The 25049-nt window shown below is 38.5% G+C and overlaps 1 protein-coding gene across 1 annotated transcript in view; it reads right to left on the bottom strand.

The window, feature by feature from the left end:
* LOC121513684 (CUB and sushi domain-containing protein 3-like) overlaps nucleotides 1–25049 on the bottom strand; it is a 309293-nt gene that overhangs the window by 179552 nt on the left and 104692 nt on the right. The window contains exons 6-18 of the mRNA XM_041793592.1: nucleotides 17772–17884; nucleotides 16455–16532; nucleotides 14876–14963; nucleotides 14101–14225; nucleotides 13492–13613; nucleotides 10181–10284; nucleotides 9774–9886; nucleotides 9280–9462; nucleotides 8267–8593; nucleotides 7545–7739; nucleotides 7012–7150; nucleotides 5893–6080; nucleotides 232–420 (exon numbers count right to left, since the gene is read on the bottom strand). Of these exons, the coding sequence (XP_041649526.1) occupies nucleotides 232–420; nucleotides 5893–6080; nucleotides 7012–7150; nucleotides 7545–7739; nucleotides 8267–8593; nucleotides 9280–9462; nucleotides 9774–9886; nucleotides 10181–10284; nucleotides 13492–13613; nucleotides 14101–14225; nucleotides 14876–14963; nucleotides 16455–16532; nucleotides 17772–17884 (1964 nt within the window). The remainder of the gene's footprint in view (nucleotides 1–231; nucleotides 421–5892; nucleotides 6081–7011; nucleotides 7151–7544; nucleotides 7740–8266; nucleotides 8594–9279; nucleotides 9463–9773; nucleotides 9887–10180; nucleotides 10285–13491; nucleotides 13614–14100; nucleotides 14226–14875; nucleotides 14964–16454; nucleotides 16533–17771; nucleotides 17885–25049) is intronic.

The raw sequence follows: 25049 nt of genomic DNA, 5'->3' as shown, positions 1-25049 counted from the left end.
ATTTGCGTTAAAATACCTGGAGGATAAAATGTTAGTCTTTGTATTATTTTGCTTTTCCATTTAAAAAGATCCCATTATGGCAAAAAGTGTCTTCAAAATGGATTCAGGGATAAATAAGTTAATATAAAACAGCTATTATGGCTTATGGACAATATTTCTCAGACACATCTGTGGGTGTGATAGATCCCTTTAATGGAATGGACCGTAAACAAAAAACTTGCTTGTACTCACCATCACAGGTTGGCAGTGGGTGACTCCAGAAGTGGTTTTTCTCACAGACCAGAGGCTCCTCGTGGCTTAGCCTGTAACCCTGCTCACATTGAAAGGACACTGTGGAGCCGATTGACAGGTCATGGCTCAATCGGGCACCATTTACTGGTATACCAGGATCCATACAGGAGTACGTGTCCAGCGTGACCACTAGAAAGAGATCATAGAAAACAGTTATTGTGTGGTTATGTTTCGATGCACACATTCCTTTACTTCTGATTTATTCTATATGTACAACAGTTTTTCATAGAATTATAAAAAGCCTGCAAGTGAGCTCAGGTTCATACTTGACATATGTCACAACCTCCTGTCACATTCATCCTCCAAATGTGGAGGTCTTTTTAAGTTGCAAGTCCACCCTCTGCTTTGCCATTTTGCTCTTGTACCAGAGAAGTGATTAAGTCGAATCCGAGACAGCTATTTTTGCAAATCAAACCAACCAAACCAAAATTAGTTTCTGATAATAGTAATAACAAAACCATAAATCTTTACTGTGATGTGGCATGACTATGTATTAAGTCTAAGATATGTAACATTTTATTGCATGTTCTCTCATTGTCTCACACATCCATCCATCAATCCGTTTCATAATGGTGTTCCGGGGCTGGGACGTGGTGGCAGCAAGTTTAGTAAGTCAGCCCAAACAATCCTCTCCCCAGCGACATTTTCCAGCTCCTCCTGGAGGATTCTGAGGTGTTCCTGGGCCAAGTGGGATATAAAATCCCTCCAGTAAGTTCTTGGGCCCTAACCAGTTTGGTATGCCTGGAAGACCTCCACAAGGAGGTGACCAGGAGGCATCCTGATCAGACATCCGATCCAACTGGCTCCTTTCAATGTGAAGGAGAAGCAGGTAAACTCCAAGATTCCACCAGATATCTGAGGCGAGCTCCACACCCTATCTCTACTGCTGAGCCCAGCTCCCCAACCCCCTCTTTCTTTCTTTCTACCATTACCCAGAATTCATGACCATGGGTTGGAATGAAGATTGTCTGGTTAACTGATAGCTTTGTCTTCTGGCTTAGCTTCTCTCACAGTTTTTCTTTCTTTTTTTTTCAAAGCCAGTTTGCTTGTTCTTATGCTAATCAAATATACTTTTTGAGTTCTAGAGGTAAAGTACTGTCAGAAAGCACTCATGAAACATGAAGTGCAAATCATGTTTTTACACCAAGAAACATTTTTTTGTACAAACATGTGCTGACAAATCCTTCAATGTTTTTACAATCAGCATGAAAAATGTATTTCGAGGGACACACAAAATTACAGTGAAAGCAAGTCTTTCAAACTAAGGGAGTATATTTGAAACCTATTTGAACTTTTCATTGTGAAAATGTTTCCTCAATGAACCAGAAGTGCTGCACAGAAAGACTAACATGTCAGACAGGAGCAAAGGCTGTTTCTAAACATAACACTACAGACATTTTGTGAGAAAAAATTACTGATATGATGTTTTGACAGCCTCCCTCAGAATAACCTTGATGGTGTTGTGTCAAGCGTTTCATCTTTGCAGTTTTTCAAAGTTATATTTAAGGACGGGAAGGTCAGATGGTAGAAGGTGAAATGTTCTTAGCAGTGAGCCAGTACAAGCCAGCACTTTCATAAGGAGAGAGAACTAGGTAATGACCTTAGTTAAACTGAGCAAAATATACTTGCTCCTGTTCTACACACGATCCTGAGGTTCATGATCATATTTTTGTCCAGCGGCTTTGCTCCTGGAACGAGCTGGTTGCTCAGTAGTGCCAGCTCCTTTTTAATCTTCAGGGCTGCCAGCTGCAAAGAGATAACCCTGTTTTCCCTGTGATTTCAAGGACTGCTTTCTGGATACCCTCCAAGTGGGGCTGCTTTTGATGCACTAAAAATACTTTAGACGCTGACTGACAACAGTGGTGTAAGCAGTTATCAGGTCATCAGTAGGTAGGGTTTTCTAAGCTAGCATTATCAGAACGCATATTTTCAGCTCTTGCTTTATGTATAAAAACATGTGAGCAGAGGAAATGGCTGTGGCCTGTCTGTCAATTTATTCATGTTTTCAGAGCATCTGCATAAGCAGCCAGTAGGATATGATTGAAAACAGACATTTAAACACACTAGAGCTGATACTACAAACGCTGCTAATACTAAGCAAAACAGTAATGTGAAACTAGCTATTATCTCTTATCGTCTTTCAGGCAGTGCCTTCGTCTTGTTTCAACTTCAGGGGCTGCAGTAGTTTCAGGTGTTTAACTGGGCCAAATGTTATTTATATGTTAGCAAAAGTATATGATCATTTTAGGTTTACAGGCATCAGTGACTGTGAGCACAGCATGAACTGCCTCAAAGGTAATGCACACAATTGGAAAATTATGTAAAACCGCACCCACTGAAGAGTCAGACAGCATTGAGACACATCACTCACAGCAAGTGCAGCTTGAAGAGATCCATTGTAATAAATTTGTTAGAAGAAGTGTAGAAGAAGTGTTGCCCTTTATGGCCAACAAACGTTACTGTAGGCCATAGGGTTTAGAATCATCAATAGAAATAACAGTTTTCAGTGTAATGCATTAATACTATCTTGTTAGTCATGTAAAGGTCAATGTCATAAACATTAATAATCCATAAAAAAAATCCCAGGACGACTGATTTTCATGTGTGATTGAAGCCTGTTACTTTGTACAGGTATGCCTCTGTAGACAGGCTTTCTTGTTCTACTTAAGTAGTACTTGATATTTCTCGTAAGAAAACAGATTTTCTAAACATACAAGAGAAATAAAGCACACATTGATCAAGGCTGGGGAAACCAGTCAAGTAGAAAAAGAAAACATAAAGGGTAAAATTACAGAAGATATTCAGGCAATATGTGGACATTCATACATCTACTTTCGGAATAGATCTAATTTATCAATTAAATACAAAGGAAACGGAGCAGTGTTTCTGTGCCTCTGTTTATTCACAGCATAATTCACAACAGTCCCACTTTGTAAGACCAATTTTACAAATGAACTAGGCTGGGTTTCCCTGAAGCATTTCAGCAATAAGATGTGCCCTAAATTGCAATGGAAGAAGCTAATATGAGCTTACTGTTATTGCTTTTCGATAGCCTCATCAACTAAAGAGAAATGCACTTGAGAGAGAAAACATAATAAGACAAAGGCACTTGTGGTCTGCTTTCAGTCAATAATACAGACATAATAACAAACTCTGTCTTATGAATCACATCTGAGTGACAAGGGTAATGGTGCTAGTGCAAACAATGGTGAAAATAGATCACAATATGTCCAAAGTATTATTCTATTAGATTTTTCAAAGACTATTACTTCATGAATAACGACATGGAAAGAAAATACAATCTTTATAACTGACCTCCCCTACAAGCAGATAAATTTATCCAGATGGTAGTTACTCTGAGTATTTAATTATGTGCCTCTAGGAGAAAGTAATTCCCTCCAATGCCCAAATATTCTTTGCATTTGGAGGCAACCTTTCTCTAAAAGCTGGTACATTTGTAGGACTACTTCTGAACCCGGGACTGGAATAAAGAGCTGTTCTCAGCATTAAGTATAAGAAGATTCATCAACATTGACAACGAATGTCAGTGACAAAATTTGTTGCCAATAGATTTTATTGATGTTGATTAATTGGTTTGGCTGTGCATGGTTTCTATGCTGTATTTATACACTGCATTATTTTCCTGAGTTAAGATGAGTCATGAGTAAGCCATCTCACATCCTTTCTGTCTTTGTTGGGAGTTGTATGCAAATCAGCGACCGTACTGCAACACAGAAACGAAACAAAACATAATGGCAGCAGGCGATGCAACACTGTCTCACCCTATACTCTAAGTCCAAGGGTCTTTTCACACAGAGTCTGTTACTTTCAGATGCTTTTTTTTTCAGATCCCCAATGAAAAAAAAAATCACCCACTTAAACCTTGCACACTGAGTCCATTGTGTTTTATTTGAATCACTGAGAAAATCCGTGGTATGTGGCAAATTGTTTCATATTTGAAATGCAGTGAGGATGCGACTGTGACTTTGTCACTCCTCAAAAATCTCTCTGGATCCATCCATCCTGACAGAGATCTTCATATGGCCCCAGCTGGTATGCACAGCTGTGCCAAGTTAAAAAAAAAAGGACAGCAACTTTTTGATTCAGTCTCTGTTAGGCAGCTGTGGGAATAAACTTATGCCCTTATCTGTAATTTGGCCATGGTTGATATCCACATAATCCACGGGCAAACCACACCAAAAGTGAGGTTTCATTGCAAGAGAGGGAGAGAGAAAGGGAGGGGGGCTGATCAAGAGGGAGAGAAGGAAGCAGTAGGCCCTCTTTTGAATCATCAATCACTCATCTAAATGACTTGGACTGATGTGAAAATTCACATAAAATTGAACTTGTTCCAAAGCAAGTAATGAAGGACTAAAGTTTTGGCATCAGTTTGCATACATGATTAGAGTAATGTGAACTCTATTTTTTTTTTTTTAACATTCAAAAATGCGGATGAATAAACAGACTCAGTGTACAAAGGCCTTCAGACCCTTGACACTGCAAATAAAGTGTTAAACTCCCTGCTGCAGAGTCCTGACCATAGCCAGAGAGGACAGGGGGAGACGTTTCTGTCTGCAGCAGCATGAGAGCAAACTTTGAAGCTGACTGTGTTATTTTAACCTGTTAGCAGCTAGCAATGAGCAGACACAGGAGCCTGGCCTTAGTGTTGAAAAGTTGGCAAGTTTATCGTTGCACACACAGCTTAAACGCAACAATCATCTTGCTAAACTGCCAGTCTACATTACCACTGGTTATGTTTAAAGCCAAGACAACAAAAATTGCTTGAATTCAGATTTTTCATGTGTACAACCTCAATAAGAGCCAATATGTAAGTCTGCAAAATCTATTCCAACAGTTGACTAATCATATCAATAGTTGGTGACTAGTCCACAATCAAAATAGTTATTAGTTGCATCTGAATTTGACATTAACACACTTTTGCAGAACTAGTTGCAAACTACATTCAGTTTTGTTTGGGTTGGTTGATGGCAAAAGCAGTACTGATAAAGACTTAGAGCAGGCTTTGTACTGAGGTTTGCCTCTTTGACCCAGGAGCTATTCTCTAACCCTTTCTAACAAAGCCTTGCAGACAGCATGGTTTTTAAAAGACTGCTCCGCATGACGTTTCCTAAAAAAATCCCCATTAGTGGAAACATAAAACTTTCAATAGCAGTGTTGACCTTGTTCCCCTCTGAGGTAAGTAATGTTTAGAATTCATAAGTATCTCTCTTGAATTTTATCCTTATAACTCATATGAATAATTTCTGTTTTCTTTCTAAACACTCATCCAGTTAAGTTGTTATGATAACACTTATGCTCTTATAGTATAATTCACCTGAAATGCATACTCAACATAATTTGATCTTGACACATAGTAACAGCAACTTTAGAGTTTTAAAGGAGGGTATAATTTTTGTTTTCTATTACCATCAACCACCGCATATTTGAACTTTTGTCTCTTTGTTCTTACCTTAATTCACAGCTCTGGTTTGAAGTTAATAATGCATTTAATAAATCAACAAACAAGAGTAATTGTTAACATACCAAAAATTAGGTAAAGCAGTATTTTATTATGCATGCAGACTTTAGTGGCAATCTTACCTTCATAGAAGATCTTAAAGCCACTGTTTGATCGGCTGTTGTCAGTGGTGAAGAGCAGATAAAGAAAGCTGCTGCTGCTGAACAGAAACTGAGGGACTTGGGTTCCATTAAATGAGCCAATCAGAGGAGACAGCAAGTTGGGACCATCATGCACTTCCAGGAAGTCATAACTGAGTTCAGTTTGAAACCTTAGAAAGAGAAGCATAAGACAGACATTGCAGAGTTGTTAGAATATCAGAGACAGATTATATAATGTGATACAATTCAACCTGTTGGGCCTGCAGAGGAAGCATTCTTCTTCTAGGGTGATAAATTAGAGATAACCTGCACTGCAAGTGTTCCAATTATTGCAACAATATAAGATCAATAGGTTTCAAAGGAATCTGACATGTTATGGATCCACGGAAACCCTCAGGTCACAACATAAACAAACAAGTAAAACCAGCACACAGTTCTATTCATGTCAAATGCTGAAAGAACAAAAAAGAAATTTCAGTTCACAGAAAATCCCAAATTCACATTTTCACCAATTTACACCATCTACTGATGAAGCAAAGGAAAAATATAATTCAGTTAAAAAAGTAGGTGCAAAAGACCTTTTCTCTAAGGTAACACTTGTGGATTAATTCATGTTTGTTTGTTTTTTATCAGAAGAGTATGTTATCATGGAGGAACACTGATAGAAAACATGAACATTTTATGATTTTACTTTTCGATGGTACACCGAGCACATCCAAGAGCAAGACTGTATTTTTTTTTTCATTGCAGTCCTATGAGAAAGTGAGCAGAAACCAGTAAGCAAGATAAAAAAAAAGCTTTAAACATTTCTGGAAACTAGGCCCAGGAATGTGCTCCATCTCCTCTTACTTTCTATTTCTAACTCAAAATATCAGGCTGAAGCTACAGCTCCTGTGTTTTTCACATGTACTGTGTTCATGTAATCAAACACATTTTGAATATGACTATACACTAAGGCTTGTGCTTGCTCAGCAGCAGTACTCAAATGATTCTAGTTGGGCCTACATAAAAAGAGGGAATTATGTCTTGTCTTAAATGTCTTGTGTTAGCGTGTCAGTGTGTATGTTTCCACAGCTGAGTTAGTGCATTTGTCACACAAACCTGTCAAAGCTGATCTTGATGGAAGTTCCCGGCTCAGCCTCAATGACCCACTCACAACTCAGAGAGTCTTTGTAGTATCCCGGCCACCCTGGGGACAGGATGACACCAGACGGCCCTGAGTAGTGGCCCCCACAAGGAGCTGTTGGAGCCGAGAGTTGGAGGTTTGGGGGGAGAGGAGGAGAAGATAAAGATGCAAGTTAACACTATTAATAGAGAGCATAGAAAAGGGAATAAAATAAATGTATAAAGTTGTTTTTTAAAGATAATATCACCCCATAATCTTTTTATACCCATGAAAAATACTGAAAGAAAATAAATATAGGATGAGTCACCATACGGCTTGGGTTGCACAAAAACCTGAAAATAATACAGCGAGATAAAAGCAGCCAAGTTTGGGTGAACTCAATGTCCCAGATAACCCACTCAATTTTTAAGAAAAAATTCCCCCTGTTATTTATGTGTTTTTAACTCTGGCTCTATAGCTGGCATGTCTGTATAACAACCCAACAGTATTAGCTCATCCATTTCAGTACCTTCGCATTTGGGGATGAGACCGCTCCACATCACCTTGCCTTCCTCCAGATGGCATGTGATAGTGTCTGCCCCCTGCGTCTTGATGAAGCCCTCCTCACAAACCACTGAGATTGAGCTTCCCAGCTGGAAATTATCCCCAAAGCGCCTGGCATTCAACGGTATGCCAGGGTCGGGGCACTCATTACGCCCGAAAGCTTGTAATGAGAAGAAAGAGAACAAAATCTGGTGACAAACGCTCCTGTGTGAATGAGAAATGTGGTCTTTGAGCAAGAGGTAGATAAGGAAAATGGATGCAGCTGTCCTTAGTAAAGACAAAAAAACCTAACAGAGGTCCGCTCTGTACACCTGAGGGTGACAACAGCCTTTGTCTTTGGAGCTTGTTGTGACTTCGCCAGGAGAAAAAGAATTACGGTGGCCTTGTTTAAGGCAATGAGGTACAAGAGGTAGGAACTGTAAGCACTTAGGCACTTAGGCTCCCCTGAGGGAACAATGTATGAACATTTTAACTTTAAGTTTCTGCATTCATTTTACTTTAGCACTAGAGGGTAAGAAAATGCTTTGTCATTTAATATGTTGTTTGCATTTTAATGTAGATTATTCTAATCTTTTTCCACATTCAGCTGTTTTTCAGTTTTAAAGAGGGAACATGTTATGCAAATATTTGTTTGTGAAATTTTAGTACATGATATATCCAAACAAAATAAATCAGTCAGTCTCTTACTGCTGTAAGTGATGTTGAACCCTCTCCCAGACATAGAGTGATCAGCCTGAAACTCCAGCTGCAGCACATTGCTGTTGGACGTCAGGTGGGAGGGGACTTCAGCCCCAGAAAAGCGCCCCAGTATCATGGCTCCTGATTGGTCCCCATCTTTGATGGTGAGGAAGTCATACGGAGGCTCCAAGTCAAAGTCGTTGAAGGCCAGGTGGATTCTGGTGCCAGGCTCAGAGATGATCAGCCACACGCAGTTGAGGTTGTTACCATAGCCCTCAGGGTAGTCAGGAGACAACACTGTACCCATGGGAGCCGTGAAGTTGGAGAAGCAGGGGACTGTGTGATGCAGAGGATAGAAGATATTAGGAATTATCCAAAAACTTAAAAATACCAGGTGAGGCAATTTGTTGTACAGCAACTTTACTGGTCATATGACTGAATACACTGTAGATTCTTCCATGACAGGATCAGGGAAAAGTATAGAACGATGTCAGCACTGTATAACTAGCTCAGCAATTACAACATAGCACTGCTCCCATGGGTGCTGAGTAGTTAGAGAAACATGAAACTGTTAGGGAAGGGATGGAGTAGAGAAATGTTAAAAAAAAAAAATAGTCATACAGCAAAATAGCTGCCCTGGAATACTGCACACAATCCCAAAGGACACAGTCAGGTAGAAGAAACAAGAGGTTTTCTTATGGATATGTGTAAGCAGTAATGGAGATTGCTGAAAGAGGACAGTATAGTATGAGTGATAATTTTATTCTTTTATTGCATACCCAAACTTCAAACTTATCCCTTCAAACTCCTCCCTTAAATTAACCCCCCATTAAAAAAGCAACTGTGTGCTATCTCTTTCTCACTTCACCTTGAGTCTGTTACTGTTTACCCACAATTCAGTGCATGATCATTTAACAACACAGCAATTAATCCTCTGATAGCTTAGTGTCATTGTGAACTTTCCAAACACATAAGTAATTGCTTCATTTTCTGTTGTGAAAAATAGCATGTATCACACTCACATATGCAGATGGGGATATTAGCCGACCACTGATTGTTGTTCTGGCAGGTTATCATCCTCTCCCCGATGAGCTCAAATCCAAACTGGCACTCAAACCGCAGAACATCCCCATTCAAAAATCCACTACCCTCCTGGTAGCCGTACAGAGGTGTGCCAGGGTCGCCACAACTCTCTTTGTCGATTTCTGTCGATGGGGGAAGGAAAGAGGGAAGGAGGGAAATAAGAAAAAAAGGAAAAAGTGGAAGTCAAGTCAAGCCCGTTACTTTAGCTACTTTTTCCTCTTTTATATTATCTATAAAGGTCCAGGTGAACAACCTGAGACCCTGGCTGAGAAAGTCTGTTTAGCGAAAGATAGAGAAGAGAGGGAGTGAGAGTCAGATAGACAGATAGGGCAAAAAGTCAGAGAAATTGACTCATTCCTTTGCTGAAAAGATCTGTCACAGACAGTACAAGAGCAAAGACTGAGCTATGGTTTGGATGCCTTAGTCTTTGTACCTTTATAGTTTATCTTGAAGCCAATTGAACCCACACTCTCATCAGACTGGAGATGAAGCCACATCTGATGGGACATGCTGACAATCAAGTCAGGGACAAAGCTCCCAGTCAACCTGCAGAGACAGGGAAACAAGAAAACTCACCACAGTGCCACAACAGGCTCTCACACACATTTCATCATTCACTTTTCATTGAAAAAATACTAAAACAATTATAATATTTGCTCTACACTGTCTATGACTCACAGTAATAAACACACTTTGAATGTTTTCTCTTAAATACAAGGCTCACTGCATATCTTTGCTCCAGAACATTATCTAAAAATGTAGATTAACCATTCTTAAAACTTTTTTTTAGAGTTTATATGATATCAATGTGAAATACAACGTATTGTATGTGGTACTTACACTTGTATTATTGTTTTGGAATCACCAACTTCCCCTCCATCTCCGATTGTTAGTGAATCATACCCAATTTCCAGGTCGAACTCTTCAAAGTTGATCTGGATAACCTACAATATAATTAAAAAACATCATTTATGACCATAGCTTGTATTTCTGAACATTTTAATGAAGCATTTTTACTATCCAGCCAATGTTTGTGTACATTAATATGATGAAATGTTGAACAATTTCCCTGTCTGTGGTGTTTTATGGATTTTTATCAATACAAAAGACCTTCAAGTCTGACACACTGACTATCTGCCCCGGAGACTAATCCTGAATCAATCTTATTCATGGTATTCATTTACAGAAGCCAAACTCTTTAACTCTGAGGAGCAGTAACATTCAAATCACAAGTTTTATTACCAAATAATTCGCCATCACATTCATATGAAAAACATACTGCAGTTAGTCATTTCTGAAGAGGCTGTTTGTTGAGACAGCTTTACTCAAAGGGGCGAATTAATGCACTATGAAAGCCAAATGTAATGCTTTATGGATTTTTGTAAGGAGACAACACATTCAATCAAACAGTGCTGTTTAAACCTTACAATTCAACCAATGTCATATTTAGAATATTTATTGCATTTAGAATTCAAGGTGTAATGTATAAGCTGTTACTTCAACAGTTATTTAGAGATATGCCTTAAAGAGTAACTAAACAGAGCTGAACATCACTCATAGTAGCTGGCAACTTAAACTCATGGCAACACCAATCAAAGAAAACTCCTCTGACACTCAAGAATTGTGGGTAATGCAACACTGTTGCCTGAGATTGCAAATAAAAAAGCAAAAAAAGGAGCACCCTCCCAGCAGTAAGCTGAAAGGTAGGTGCACGACCACAAAGGTTAAACTGGAAACAGGAAGGTCAGCACTCAAAATGTCCCTTTTAAAAGTTTATTCAGGCTAACAGGCCACAACGGACGTGTTTCGACACATAGGTCTTCTTCAGCGTTGTTGACAAAGAGCAGAAGGGCACAAAATTAGATTTTTTACAGATTGCAAATAAACCATATCTTTCAAGGTCAATAAAAAAGGTGCTTGCTTGTGTCTTCAACATGATCATATATCCTCATTTTCTAATTTAAACTGTCTTTTGTTGAGAATTTCTGAATTCACTAGTAGCACTGCAACTAGACATAACGTAGAGGTTTTGTGGGAAAAGATGGGACCAACCAATCAGCAACGCTGCTACGACATTCTAGGATTGTGGGTAATGTAAAACTGTGAATCAAGATTATGAATAAACCATGTGAGAACATAAAAATTTGTGTCATCTAAATGACCATATATCATTGTTTCTCACTCAGGTAACTTGCAGTAAATCTTTCTAGCAAGCACCTAGCCTGGGGGCTTAAGACTCACCTTTTTAAAACGGTTTTTAATGTGTGATTTTGATATTATTATGTCACTTTGCTTGTTTGCCTGTCTGCTCGCTTGTTTTTTATTTGGCTGTTTCTTTGGTGTGTAATGTCTTTTTAACTATTTTACCGTGTCTTTGAGTTTTTGAAAAGCACTTTATAAATAAAATGCATTATTTCTTAATATTACCTTGAATTGTTAGGACATTTTGGCTTATGACAAAATCTGAAAGGCAAATTGAACTGAATGATTTTGTGGCTGATAAGGGACAGCAGAAAGGAGGGAGTGGGTGAGTCTCATCGCCCCTCACTCCTAGCCCTTTCCATGACGTTCTAAAGGCATTTTATTAAATTCCAGGTTAGATGTACCTCAGCTTAGACTCGGGGGTCTAGATACTCTTTAAAACTAAAGTAAACTGACATTAGCAGAAAATTGAAGGCTAACAGAAAGGTCAACTCACATCAGATTTTTTTTACTTTTTACAGATTGAGGCTCTGACAAACAGTGCCTGTTTATGCCACACAACCCCACAAACAAAGGACACAACAAATATCCCTCAAAGCAAAAAAGGAAGCTGACAGCATCATCTTTTCACATCACTCTGGAGCATAAATCTAAGAATGGATAATGGTAAGGCATATTTAGTAGTCCCACAGTTTAATTGCCTGTCCACATTTACTCCTGAGATATAGTGTATTTGTCAGCTGTCATTTTGCCATATCTTTTATCTCCTCAACAAGTGAACATAATTTTACTAAAGATGACATATTCACTGATGAAACTGGTAACGGCAGCTTACACTAATAATAACGTGTAAATTTGAGTCCACTACAGACACAGTACACAATAAAGCTACATTATCTCAGCCTACACTTTGTCTACAAGGATTAGTGAGAAATAAAAGGATGTGGTAATGACAGAGTGACACATCTGTTAATGACAAACATATGATGGCTGCTCACTCATCCTTAGCATCCCTTTTCTCTAGCCAACAGGAGGACAATGCCCATGTATAACAGTCCCATTATAACACACACATAAGCATAATTACCATAATAACGCTAATGGACCAAGTTTCAGTGCCAACTCTCTGGCTTGTTTGCCAAAGAGAAGGCATGGCGGCACAAAGCCATGGCACTTGCCAGTCCTTGTGAGCTGACACTCCTGTGTATATGACTTACTGGAATACCAATAGAGGGCCAGAATTAATGTAAGAGAGCAGTAATGACCATTAGGCAAACAGCTTTGACCTCTTCACTTTGGAGACAAGCTGGTCTCATTCAATCATTATTTCTCTCCATTCGTGTTGCCCCAGATGGATGAAGAAAATCACTCAATTCCAACATCCCAGTCATATTGGTAGTCCACTGAGAAATGAAATGTGATACACTGCAGCTCTGTACATTAATGAGGGACAGTAACAATGGATTTAACCCAAAATACATGCAAATTCTATGTAACCTTTTCCAACCTTGGGAAGCCCTTGGAAAATAGATGCATACATAAATACATTACAGGAAAAGAGGGAATGCCTGGACACTCTGTAGGTGGCAAGTTTTCTAATGTATAGCACTGAGATGGTCAAGTTATTGTTACCTGGTGGATTTACATTTAATGATGGCTAATATTTCTTTTATAACAGTCTCTAGACCTTCATCATCTTGCCTCCAGATTTAAATTACAGTCTATTTTATCATGACGGACACCGCTTTATTCATGTTGTAAAACAGATATGAACAGCTACACATTTACTGTAACAGAAGCTGTTACTGTATGTCAGAGTTGGAGTATTTGGTGATAAATTATGATCTCAATGTCTGCCATTGGTGGATCACTACATGGTAAAAGAAGCAGTGGTTTAATTTCTATAGGTTTCAAGAACACTCCAAAGCCCTTATATTATATTGTACTACCTTGTTTGGATCACTGGCTGTGATGATCCACACACACTGGGAGTTGCTCTCATACTGGATTGGAAAGTTAGGAGATGTAAAAGTCCCAGAGGGTCCCTGGAGATTTGACCCGCAAGTTTTCACTGCAACAGTATAAACATAAATATGCTGATGATGTTTATGCATGAAGTTAAAGATAGAAATTAGCATATCCTTGGACATTTCGAAGAATATACATTTATATATGACATACAGAGTGTAAATCATCTCGACAAAACCTTGGAGTCACTCTGAGGAATGTTTAATAGTTAAATTCACAATAAATATGCAAAGACAGCAGAGTAATAACTCCTGCATTGTAATATGACAGAAAGGTAATATATTGTTTGCACAAGTAGAGAGAGGGTCGATTAGCTGCATTTCCATTAATCAAATTCTAAAAGGTGCTTCAGGTATTATGAAACATAGAAAAACATCCAGAGCTTTTTGAAATGGAAAGGCAGAGTGCCGCAGCAGAGGCTTTCATACATAATTAACAGAGATGAACTTTCCTCTATCTGCATAGAGCCCATATCCAGAGGCACTGCCTTAATCAAACTGTTTTATTAGCTCTTCAGATGCCTCACTCACCCTTGCAGACGGGTCTGTGGTCGCTCCAAGCTGCGAAGACTTCGGCTACGCGCTGGCAGGTAATCGTTTTGGAACCCTGCAGCACATGGTCTTCATCACAGGTAAATTGAGCTGTTGCTCCGATGCTGGAAAGATAACAAACACCATTAGTGGCTGAAAAGGCAATCAATTCCCCAAAAATGACTCCTGGTGAAATATTATGTTCATCATTTAATTCACGTCATTCTTTACAGGTTTACAGTGTGCCCACTATCGTTGAATAAATATATATCTGCTTAGCTATTTTTGTCATATATGCCTTGGTTAAAATAAATAACAAGGATGCGCTTTGATGCAGTGAGCATTTTCTGCACATGAACTGACAAACATCTCAATTATCTTTGTATATAAATGCTGTTCATGAAATATTAAGCCGGTAGGTTCCAAGGTGAAAGATCTAACAACAGTGTGTAGATCTCTGGATAAATAGTTTACACAGATAAACAGTCATATGCTCGTTTCTGCGGGACCGAAGAATGAATTCAACTGTTAAAGGGAAAAACAGACTATACTACATAATATCAGTAAGAAATCCTACTCATGACTCTGCTGTATGATCAAACATCTGATACGTTTTTGAAATATAACAAAGTCTCAAACCTGATAATTGTTAATATTCTAAATCCCGGATGTTGACTTAATAAAGTGTGATATTTGGATGTGGAGCCAATTCATCGTATCTCTCATGTGTATTAGTCTGAGCTCCATCACTCCATCTGCTGAAGCATAAACTCACCTGAAGTCAGAGCCAATCCGTTTGCCATTCTCCGGCTCCCCTGGGTCAGGGCAGTAATTAGACACCTGTTTGATTCCTCCTTCATTCACTGAGTGAGAGAAGGACCAAGAGTGCTTTGAGAGAGACACTTTAACTGTCAAAGCTTTCGCACTTTCAGCAAACACCCACTGCAGTGAAAAGCACTTGAATAGTAAAAAGAAAAACTTGCCTGTTTAGATGTTCAGTAGTTTTGTTTGGTAACAAAATTTGATGCCAGCGATAAGATAGTTAGACAAATTGACCTCATCTCTCAATGTCAGAGACTTTCTACTGCCAGTTATTTGGCAGTGCAGCTGTGAAAACACTCTTGTGTTTTGTGATATCAAAAGGAGTGCCAAGGGTAAATGCAATTCTCTTACCTGAGCTAAACAACATAGACGGAAATATATCTGGGTCCAACAGGGACTAAGAGGATTAAATAACCCTCAACTATCACTTTCAGGAGCTACAATAATCACTCTGTGAGCCTCTCATAGTTCAGAAATGTTAGATAAAGCCTTGCAGATATCAAATGTGAATATCCTTTACTGCAGAGGGAATGCAAAAAGGAAGCTTGAAGGAGGAAATCAGTTCAGCGTTTCGTTTGTGCTCTGACTTTAAAGAAGCTCATCCCCCTTCATATTATGAACTGTAACTCAAAGACTGCATGCACTGGAAATAAAATTCATTAAATATGTAGTGTTATAATTATTGTTTAAGTTTGTTTTAATGTTTGCAATAAGACATCCAATCCGCATACACACAAAGACCCTTCTGTTTTTAATGCGCCTTCGTTCTCTTCTTCAGATTCCTTCAGGAAGTTCATTAGCTTTGAAGTTAATTGTTGCGGGTTATAACACAGTTATGGGTTCAATTATATGCAATGAATCCACGAGGCATATGAAGCATCTCTTCTTGTCTTTTAAATGATATACAGTATTGTCTGGTGGAAGAGATTAAAGCCCTCTGCATTATTCATGTCTCTATGCAATGCAGAACCTACCACACGTAAGGTAATAAAGATTACAACCTGTTATCACTGAAGTGTTTAGCACAGTGTGGAGTTGGAGGGAATTGTGTTTCAGATTTATGTTAATGACGAAGCTCCGCAAGCAATTAAAATGCATTCACTTCAGCCTGAAGTGTACACAAATCATCTGTGAGCGGTCACTCAACCTTGACTACTGCTGTGTGTAGATCACACAGACTATGGGCATAAGTCAGGCTAATGTATTGCTTTGATTGCACAGAATGAGGTGGTGGGGATTCTGGCCGACTCAAACTGATAATATCTAGCATTTTTTGCTGCAATATACATAACAAGCCCTGACCTAGTCAAGGTCAATTGTGCGAGGACAGGAAGTTGTGGACAGCAGGTTCAATAGTGATCAGAAAGAAAAGGAGACTGCACTTCTGCAAAATCTAGTACTGTAGCTTAATTCCTTCACCGAATGATGCAGCAAAAGAAAGGAGGCAAAAAAAGAAACTAACACCCAGAACGCCAGCCCTATATAAACAAAAAACAATAAAAACAGTTGCATAAGAAAAATAAAAGACTTACTTAAAGACAGTTTGTTAGTGTTGTCCTTTCCTGGTAATAATTTTACCCCTCTGGATTTAAGCTCTCCAGAGCTTTTCACTGGTCGAGAGCAATAGAAAGAGTTCATTAGATAAAAGAAGTTACAGTATTAGATGTGAGAAGATACAGTACAAGTGTTTTCTTTCTCTGGATAATGCTGGCCCTATGAAGAACATCAAAAAGTAATTGCTACTGGTGAACATCCTTTCTCAAAATAAATGAGTCCAGCAGCTCTGATCCCTGCCTAAGGGTTGCCCTGACAACTCCATAAAAGCTAAATTAGTTTCTCATGTTTGTTTGTTTGTTTAACTCAGACATATTAAACAGTGGATGGAAATTGATTGGTCTGAGCAGATTTAATGGTTATAGCTTGTAGGGGAAACACTAAGCAGCATCAAAGAGAAGCCCAAGGACTGCAATGCTACATATTAAGACAGTCTAATTAAACACAGCAGGGGCCACACTGCACACAAAAACCAGGTGATGCAAGCCACTGTCATAATTTTGAATTATCAACACAATAGCCAAAAGCAATTAATGATGTAGCAGGCAAAAACAAGGCCATTTGAATTTGAAAACATCAAAACAATAGCTCTCCTCTCAACTTGAACTGTAGGTCATCTTGTTAATTCAACCCGTTATAAATATAATTATGATGTGAATCTATTAAGTGACCAGATAAGGCTTGCTATATGCTTGAAAGAAACTGCATAATAAACCTCTAAGTGCCTGTCCTTGCTTGAAAAAACAGCGCCTTTTACGTCATAAATAACAAATGCATATAAAAATTGCTTAACTGCTGCACAACAATCCTCTGCACGAGAGGAGAAATAAGGTGCAATTGGTTTTTGTCATAATTTAGAGGCTTGAGAGTCGCCACACATGCATGTTACAGGAAGTTTTAATAGCGCTTTTAAAGGTGAAGCTTCATATCTGGCGAGGGGCCAGGCTTTAAGCCTCAGTGTTATGGTATATGCAGCACATACTCTGACTCAACAGTCATGCCAAAGAACAGCACCAGGGTGATGGATTATTGACCTCCAAGAGCTGAGATTTGGTAGGTAGAAAGTATGCCTGTCTTTCAAGTTTTGATTAACAAGGCCTTTTGAAGTCAATTGTTTGATGCAGAAAGGCCGTCATGCCTTTTAAAGAATGTTCATTAATCACGCTGTTAAATATTCAGTTAACAAAGATCAAAAACATGTTTTGTAATTACAGTGTTATTCCTACAATAACCTCTTTATTATTCAAGTAGGGGGCCCTCTGTTACGATGTGCAAATGAAGTAATCATGTCTTACCTTGATACTGGGCCCTGAAGCCTTTATGGCGGTGGCTGCTCTCAGTCACGAAATGCAGCCGCAGCCAGTTTTTGTTGCTAATGATGGGTGCTGGAATATTCATTCCAGTTAACCTAAAGTGGAGGGAATCACAAATAAAAGAAACCACATGTCATTTGTTTGAACTTTTACTCACAGCAAAGCCTCCTACAAGTAACTGAGCAAAAAGTCTAGCATTTTGGGAAAGAAAATACAACTGCTATGGATAATCGATGCAATCAATTCATTCATTTTGCCATCCCAGTGCATCAGGCCTGAGTAGAAACGGATTCTTTTAAATGAAGACCAGTCCCAAAAGAGTTTTACTTTGACTTTGCAGGGTTTTGTTGGATTTTTGAATAAAAGCAATCAGAACATAAAAAGTCCCACAGACTTTACCAGTGTTGAGATGCTGAGAAATGTGTCTTGTCTTGTGTGTAACTGTCTGTGTTGGTGGTTTTGATCAGAGAAGTTCTATTCAGTGCATGGTCAGGGCATCAGGGACCCTCTATAATAGTAGAGATTTAAAGCTGCCAGGGGCCTTTTCATTTGTCTGGCTGACCAGTTTGGGCTTTTTCTTTTTTCTTTTGCCTTAAAATCCCTGTGCTGCACCCTGTCATGCCACACTCATTAACATACAATGCCATTCTGGCTATTAAACAGAGGCTTTGGACAAGCGGGGACACTGCGCAATGCCCTATAAGCCAGAACTGACTAAGTGGGGAAAAAAGAAGATATTGTCTCTCATATATGTGCTTCCTCTAATTCATATCTGTGTTTTTGTGTGTATTAGAGTGTGTAGTCATGTTTAAGGTTTGTTGTTGGTGTAATTTCTTTGACATTTACCATAGAGTCACCTAAGGGTTGGACAATCAAAAGCATACTAGAAAAAATTAAAGTGGCATTGAGAGAAAAAGAAAGAGACAGGAAAAGAAGGACGAGAAATGTCTTGGGGGCAATTTCAGATAAAAGAAATGCATGTGTAATATGACTTGACATTTGATTTTCTCTTATCTTGATTGCACCACTGGTTGGTATTGTTTAAATGTTAACTTCACATAGGTAAATGCAGGTTAATGCTGCAGTGAAAATGCTTGCAGAAAAATACATTTTTCAGACAGGACTTAGGCATGCTTAACTTTTCAACCTACTGACAAACTAAATGGGGTTTTTAAATACTGATATTTAATCCAAATTATCCATCACAAGGGGAGATGATGGCAGCTCGTAGAGGAGAGTTAAAAGGTAATTGATTTTCACACAAAAGTTGACCTTTCTCTCACTGTGTCATTGATAAAATGCTAATGGCACTAATACACAGGCCGAATGAAAAAGAGCAGCCTTCAGGTAGCTGAACTATTTAGGGGAAACTGTCTCTATGCTTCCTGAAGAGGAAGCTTCAAATAATGTGCTAGATTTCTGCAAAAAGTCTACAAGAAAATAGATAGTGACAATAAAGCTGTACCCATCTAGAAGTTGCACGGATGATACTGGCAGCACAGGAGTGATGCTACAAATTCAAGACCAGCGGTGGTGAATATACTGTTGTCAGAAAAGGAAAGCATGGCAGGGAAAGTGAAGCATGGCCTGCAATCAGCAGTAAATAAAGGCTTAATGACATCCTACGGAGGACTTACTGCAATTGGTCCATTTGTATCTATATCTATGTACGGTAAACTATTCTATTAATCTGTCCAAGAGCAGTCTGCAAGAACATCCCCCGCCCCCACCAAACACACACACACTTGAAGCAATGCAAGTGTAAAGTACAAAATATGTAATGTCCTTTTATATCATTTTGGATATGCCTGGTTTGCACAGAGGAAATACACTCCTTCACTGTTCCCTCAAGCTGCAGTACTCCCAGTGAGAACAGATGCTCAAAGGAACACAGATGTGCTGATAGGCTGCCAGTAGGCACAAAGGGAAGACTTACATTATCTGATGTGGGCTGATAAATTGATGACTTGCGTGCCAAAATCTTCTCATGCATTCTTTGATGAAGATATTTAATGTTGTATGTAAATGAGCAGACAATTGACAAGGAATCATTACAGGAAATATAACCTGTCACTGATACCAGAGAATGACAAGTATAATGTCATTTCTGGCATAATGGGTTATAATGGTGTCCTTATATGTCCAGCATGTGATGAAATGTTTAACAGCCGCCAACTGGTTATGCAAAATAATTCAGTGCTACTTCACGAAACTTCTATGCTTGTCACTTGTACTCCTCAATGCAACTGTCATCAGAACAAATAATTTACTGTTGGAAAGTGGGCTCACTATTCTCCATAAAACAGATAAGAACAAGGGAGTGCTGTCTGCTGTTTTGTTACTGCATCCTCCCGAGTGCATATCAAGTAACAAAAGATGAAAAAGTTCAATCTGAAAAGATCGATTCCTCCCATAATGCTCTGCCTTCCTATCTTTTCAGACTCACTCACTCAGACTACTCATTTGTTCCTTCATAGATATGAAATATGGCCTTTTAGAGATTACTTCTTTGGCTGAGTACAGTTTTTTTCATGTGCTAGGTTGAATCCACATTTCAACATGCTTCATATTCTTGATTTGGAGAACACTTATGCCAGGCACACACTGTAAGATTTTTAAAATCTTAACCAATTTTTTAAATGTGCCAGATCCCCCACATGGCAACAACTAATGAGAGATTTAACATTGTTGTTCTTATAGTGTGTGGTTTGTAACAGTGTTGACGGTAAACTTAAATTTCTGTACTTTTTCAGTACTTGTTACTGAAAATGGCACAGTTCCAGAATTTCCTAGCATTCAGTGCCACTTGTTGGTCAGATATGGCACTGGTGCAAGTGGCTGGTTTAGCATTACGCTGGCTGGGAAAATTAAAAAAGTTTTACTTCCCAAGATGGCAGTGAGAGAAAGGTAGGCAGGCACAGAGTCTTCAGTGAAACAGACAGCTATCAGAGGGTTTAAGTCGTCCGCTCAATAAAATACAGTGCAATCATCAGCCGCAAGAGGAAGAAGGTCTGTAACCAACTATTACAGTTGGTCATCCACTTAGCATATAAGCTAGCATGCTAGCAGGAAGATGAAAGGCTGCTAAGTTATGTTATACGATCAATCCAACATAAATGCCTGACAGGCTGCAGTGAAATGTGAGGTCTAAAATGACAAATGTATGACGTTGGAGTTATTTGGGATCTCGCCTATGTGTTTTTATAAGGACTGAATAGCTAAATACCTTACAATAGGGCTACTAACTTATGCTACATGTCATTATAGTGTAAGATTAAGTAATTAGTTTAAAAGAAAAGAAGTTGCAATTCTTCTTTGAACCTATCAGTGCCCAGAGTGGACAAAAATCCCTGGTTAAAAACTAAAGTAAAATTTCATTTGATAACTTCAGAAAAATTTTAGTGTAAATGGCCTCATATGTTTATAGAATCCATTTATGTATACTTTGAATAATATAAGCATTGTGCATGCAGGTCTACAAAACACACTATTTTATGTATTAAATGCTATGAAATCAAAGGTAATTTATCATTGCATGCATCTGAACAGCTGAACATAAAATACCAAGTACTTAAACATAGAGCAAGAAAGTTAATATCAAATAAATGGAACTTTATTTAAAGTTATTTTTTACACTTAGGTTGTTAATAAACACCTAAAAAATGTGGCATCCTTTGAAGACATTTGGCTTCTGGGCCATTAGGAATGGAATATCAAACCAGTATTGTTTCAGTTTCAAGTATCGTCACAGTGATATTAAACTAGTTATCTGTATCAAAGTTAAAATTTTGTAAATATGACAACACTAATGTGAACAAGATGAACAAAACATCACACTACCACGCTCCAATAGCATCTGCTCACCAACATCCAGAGTCTCCACTCTCAAAACGCCAAATCTGTGTGGTCAATTGCGACTTTAGAGCATTGGTTCTCGACTGGTCTAGCCTCAGGCCCCACCAGACTGTTATATGACAAATTGTGACCAAAACTTCCAAAAATTTTCAACAATGCATGTTTAGTTAATTGAAAATGAGACATTTTGGAGCTTGTATGGAACAGAATATATCTCAGGAAAAAGAGACAGGAAAAACTGACTTGTTTCATAGCCCCTTCCCCATGACAGCTGCTAATTATTGCCAATTTTCTAGAGATCTTGAGAAATTACTTCATTATGAGGGGAAAGCTGCTTTTCTATTGAAGTGTTGATAGAAGGTTAATTTTAATTATTACAATAAAACAGAGTAAATAAAAAAAGGAATTGATGCATGTACTTCATAGACTTTGTACAACTGCCCCATGACCCCCTTTTGGGTTCTGACCCACTAGTTGAGAACCACTGCTTTAGTGTAAGCAAGTTAATGTGGCTAGCTGTTAGCTACTTGCTACATGCATTGCTGTAGCAGTATCAGTCCAGCTTCTCCTTTGTCAGTTTGATTTTGGTATATTTTCTTTGCCACAAATCAACAAGTTGTACCTTCATTTCTGACATCTAACACCCACACACCACAGGATAATCTGGGTAGATAATCTGTAGAATCATCTGATAATTGCACCTTTGCTGTCTTTGGTCAGGCCAAAAATCCGCACAGTTGGCTTGTAGTGTGTGCCAGGCATTAGACTAATGGTAGAATCTGACATAGGTTTTTAAGGGTCATTAGAGAGCTCTCATGAAGTTCTTTGAGTAAAGCAGGCCTAATTTGAAAGGCTGTGGGGTTCGAAGGGTGAATACCAATCTCATCAAAATGCCAGGGTAACGAGTCCCAGGGTGCAGGTGCTGAGGCCAAATGTGGCCTTGAGGCCAAAGCTTCAAGTTTAAATCTCTGGTGTCTCTTCTTTTTACAGAGAAAGGTTATACCTAGGTCCACCACAGACACCGAGCTACCAATTTAAATTTGTCACAAAAGATAAGACCTGGTGATTTTTCTTTTCCACCTACAAATATCCTTAAAAATCTAACAAGAGGGAGTAAAAGTTAAAATGTAATACGTGATAAAGAGAGCGATTGCTCTCCCCCAGGTCAGGGACTGTTGTGAAGAGGATCTCATACAGGTTGATACTAGTCTATCAGTGGATCTGCCTCTGCTAAAAATGAGCCAGTTACTAAATACACTGTGAATCCTTACATTATTTGCCCTGGTGGAATACGTAGGTCAGTTTTCTCAATCCTTCAATGTAACATCAGATTCTGACAGCAATGACGGAAAGCTTTGGTGGCATTTTGATGGGTTTAGAGATCAATAAAAATCCAGAAAGAATAAACAGATTCTAATGCATGTAAATTTAACCAAAGTTGGTCATTTAGCTGCAGGGTACCTCTTGCCCTCAGTCTGCCTTGAATATTGTAAGTTTCTCTTTACAACCATCAAGCGAGTCTTTTAGAATCAGACTGACATTATTGACGGAGCCCAGTAAAATATGACCAGATTACTTGGTGAATTAGACATCTTAAGTGCATTATGCCACTATAACAACTAACTGAGTCAATATTAGAGAAGCAAATCAGGTAAATCTGCTGTGGCATAAGATGATGGATTTAAAAAAAAAAAAAAAAACATTATCCGATCAAATTTCATGGGATATAAACAAAAAGTGTATCCAATGTCTACAAAGGCTTTCAGGTTTATGTTCTGTACCCAGATTTGAAATAATGAATGACGTGTAATCTACAGCTTGTTGTTTTTGCCCTTTGTGAGCAGGTCTGTACAACCGCATTAAAGGTCAGAAGAATATCAAAGAACTGTTTTCCTGGTCTTGCTAGACTCCAATGTTGGCATTTGTCAAAGGAAGCAGATTTTGTTTTTTGTTTTTTTTTACTATTTTTCTCAGTGATTGATGTGTAGCTGCACATCAACCTTCCAGAGCATGACAATGATGGAATCAATAAACTCATTTGTGGAGATCTGATAGAAATCCTCAATTGATAAAAGGATAAAAGCTGCTAAGAGCTGTCCGTAAAACATATTTTTTCCTCTACAGTCCTGAACATTGGTTGCTTTCAACTTTCAGTAACTGTTTTTTTAGTTTTAGTGACTATCTATCATCCTTTTCCAAGAAACTGGCAAAATGGGCATTCTGCTACTTTTGGGCTTTTTATTACATCTATCCCTGGGTCAGAGTTAAACATTGCAAAGTTGAAATATATAGTGTGTTTTGATCTCATTCATTACCAAAAAAATCAATTTCTGTAAACAGAACTGTTGCTTTTTCATTTTCTTACTCATACTCTTCAGCACTGATGTTAATCATCCTGTCAGGGATTAAGGTTTCCTAATTTGCAACTAATCTGCAGCACACATATTTTTACTTATGTTTGCCACTTGATCAAAACCTGTTATATTAGAGGTTGACAGATGATAAAGCTAAGTTGGGTCAAGTTTAAATACTATATGCCTAAAGTAAGCAGAGAAGAGATGTAAAATCTGTCTGACTTTGAGGGGCTAGGCTGTCAATCATCGTTAAGCAGCTCTAAACCTCAAGGGTAAATTGACAGTTTTCCTGCTTCTGCCTACAGCTGGTGCTGTATGTTACGAGACCTGAAAGTTGAGCTATCCAATAGCCTTGTATACCATGAGAGACACTGATAAAAATAGAGAGAGTAAGAGCATTGAATTTTATGGGCATAGGAGAATTGCTTGCTTTGAATCGTGTTTGTTTGCTTGTCTGTTTGTTTACCTGGCCCAGTTGAAGGCATCTCTCTAATATTCTGGCCTCAATGCACTCAGGCTCACTGGGTCCCAGTTGGATTGTAGGGCTTAAAACGAGAACTCTGCCTGACAGCCTGTGACATTCAGTGACATAAAATAACATCATCTTTGAGTTTCAAAGCGTTCAAGTGAAGCATGGTGACCGCTCACCGCACAAATAAGTAAAACTCACAAAACTTAAGTCAGTGCTTGTTTAAATCTTCTGTTTGATAAATAAACACAGCTTGTGTCTTTTTCACCTGGATTTACACACTGGGCTGCAAAACAATTTTCCCATGTTGGAGATACAACTTCATTGGTGTCATCACACTGAGTCTGATACACCAGTTTATCCTTGATTTTACAATCCGAACTGAACAAATTCCTCACTCACTGACCTTGAAATCAGACTACAAAGGTGTAGCTACGAGGAAAGCTATCCAAGTATTTGTAGGACCTTCACAAAATGTAGTGCATATTCAAGAAATTATTTTTAAATACATTGATGTTACAGTGTCTAGATGTTTAAAATGGTTGTTTCCTGACTTTTTCCAGGTTCTACATGGAACATTTA

This window comes from Cheilinus undulatus, linkage group 8 (genome assembly GCF_018320785.1).
Source record: "Cheilinus undulatus linkage group 8, ASM1832078v1, whole genome shotgun sequence".
Lineage (NCBI taxonomy): Eukaryota > Metazoa > Chordata > Actinopteri > Labriformes > Labridae > Cheilinus > Cheilinus undulatus.
Note: the sequence above shows the minus strand (reverse complement) of the source record. Positions and strands in the feature narration are given on the sequence as shown.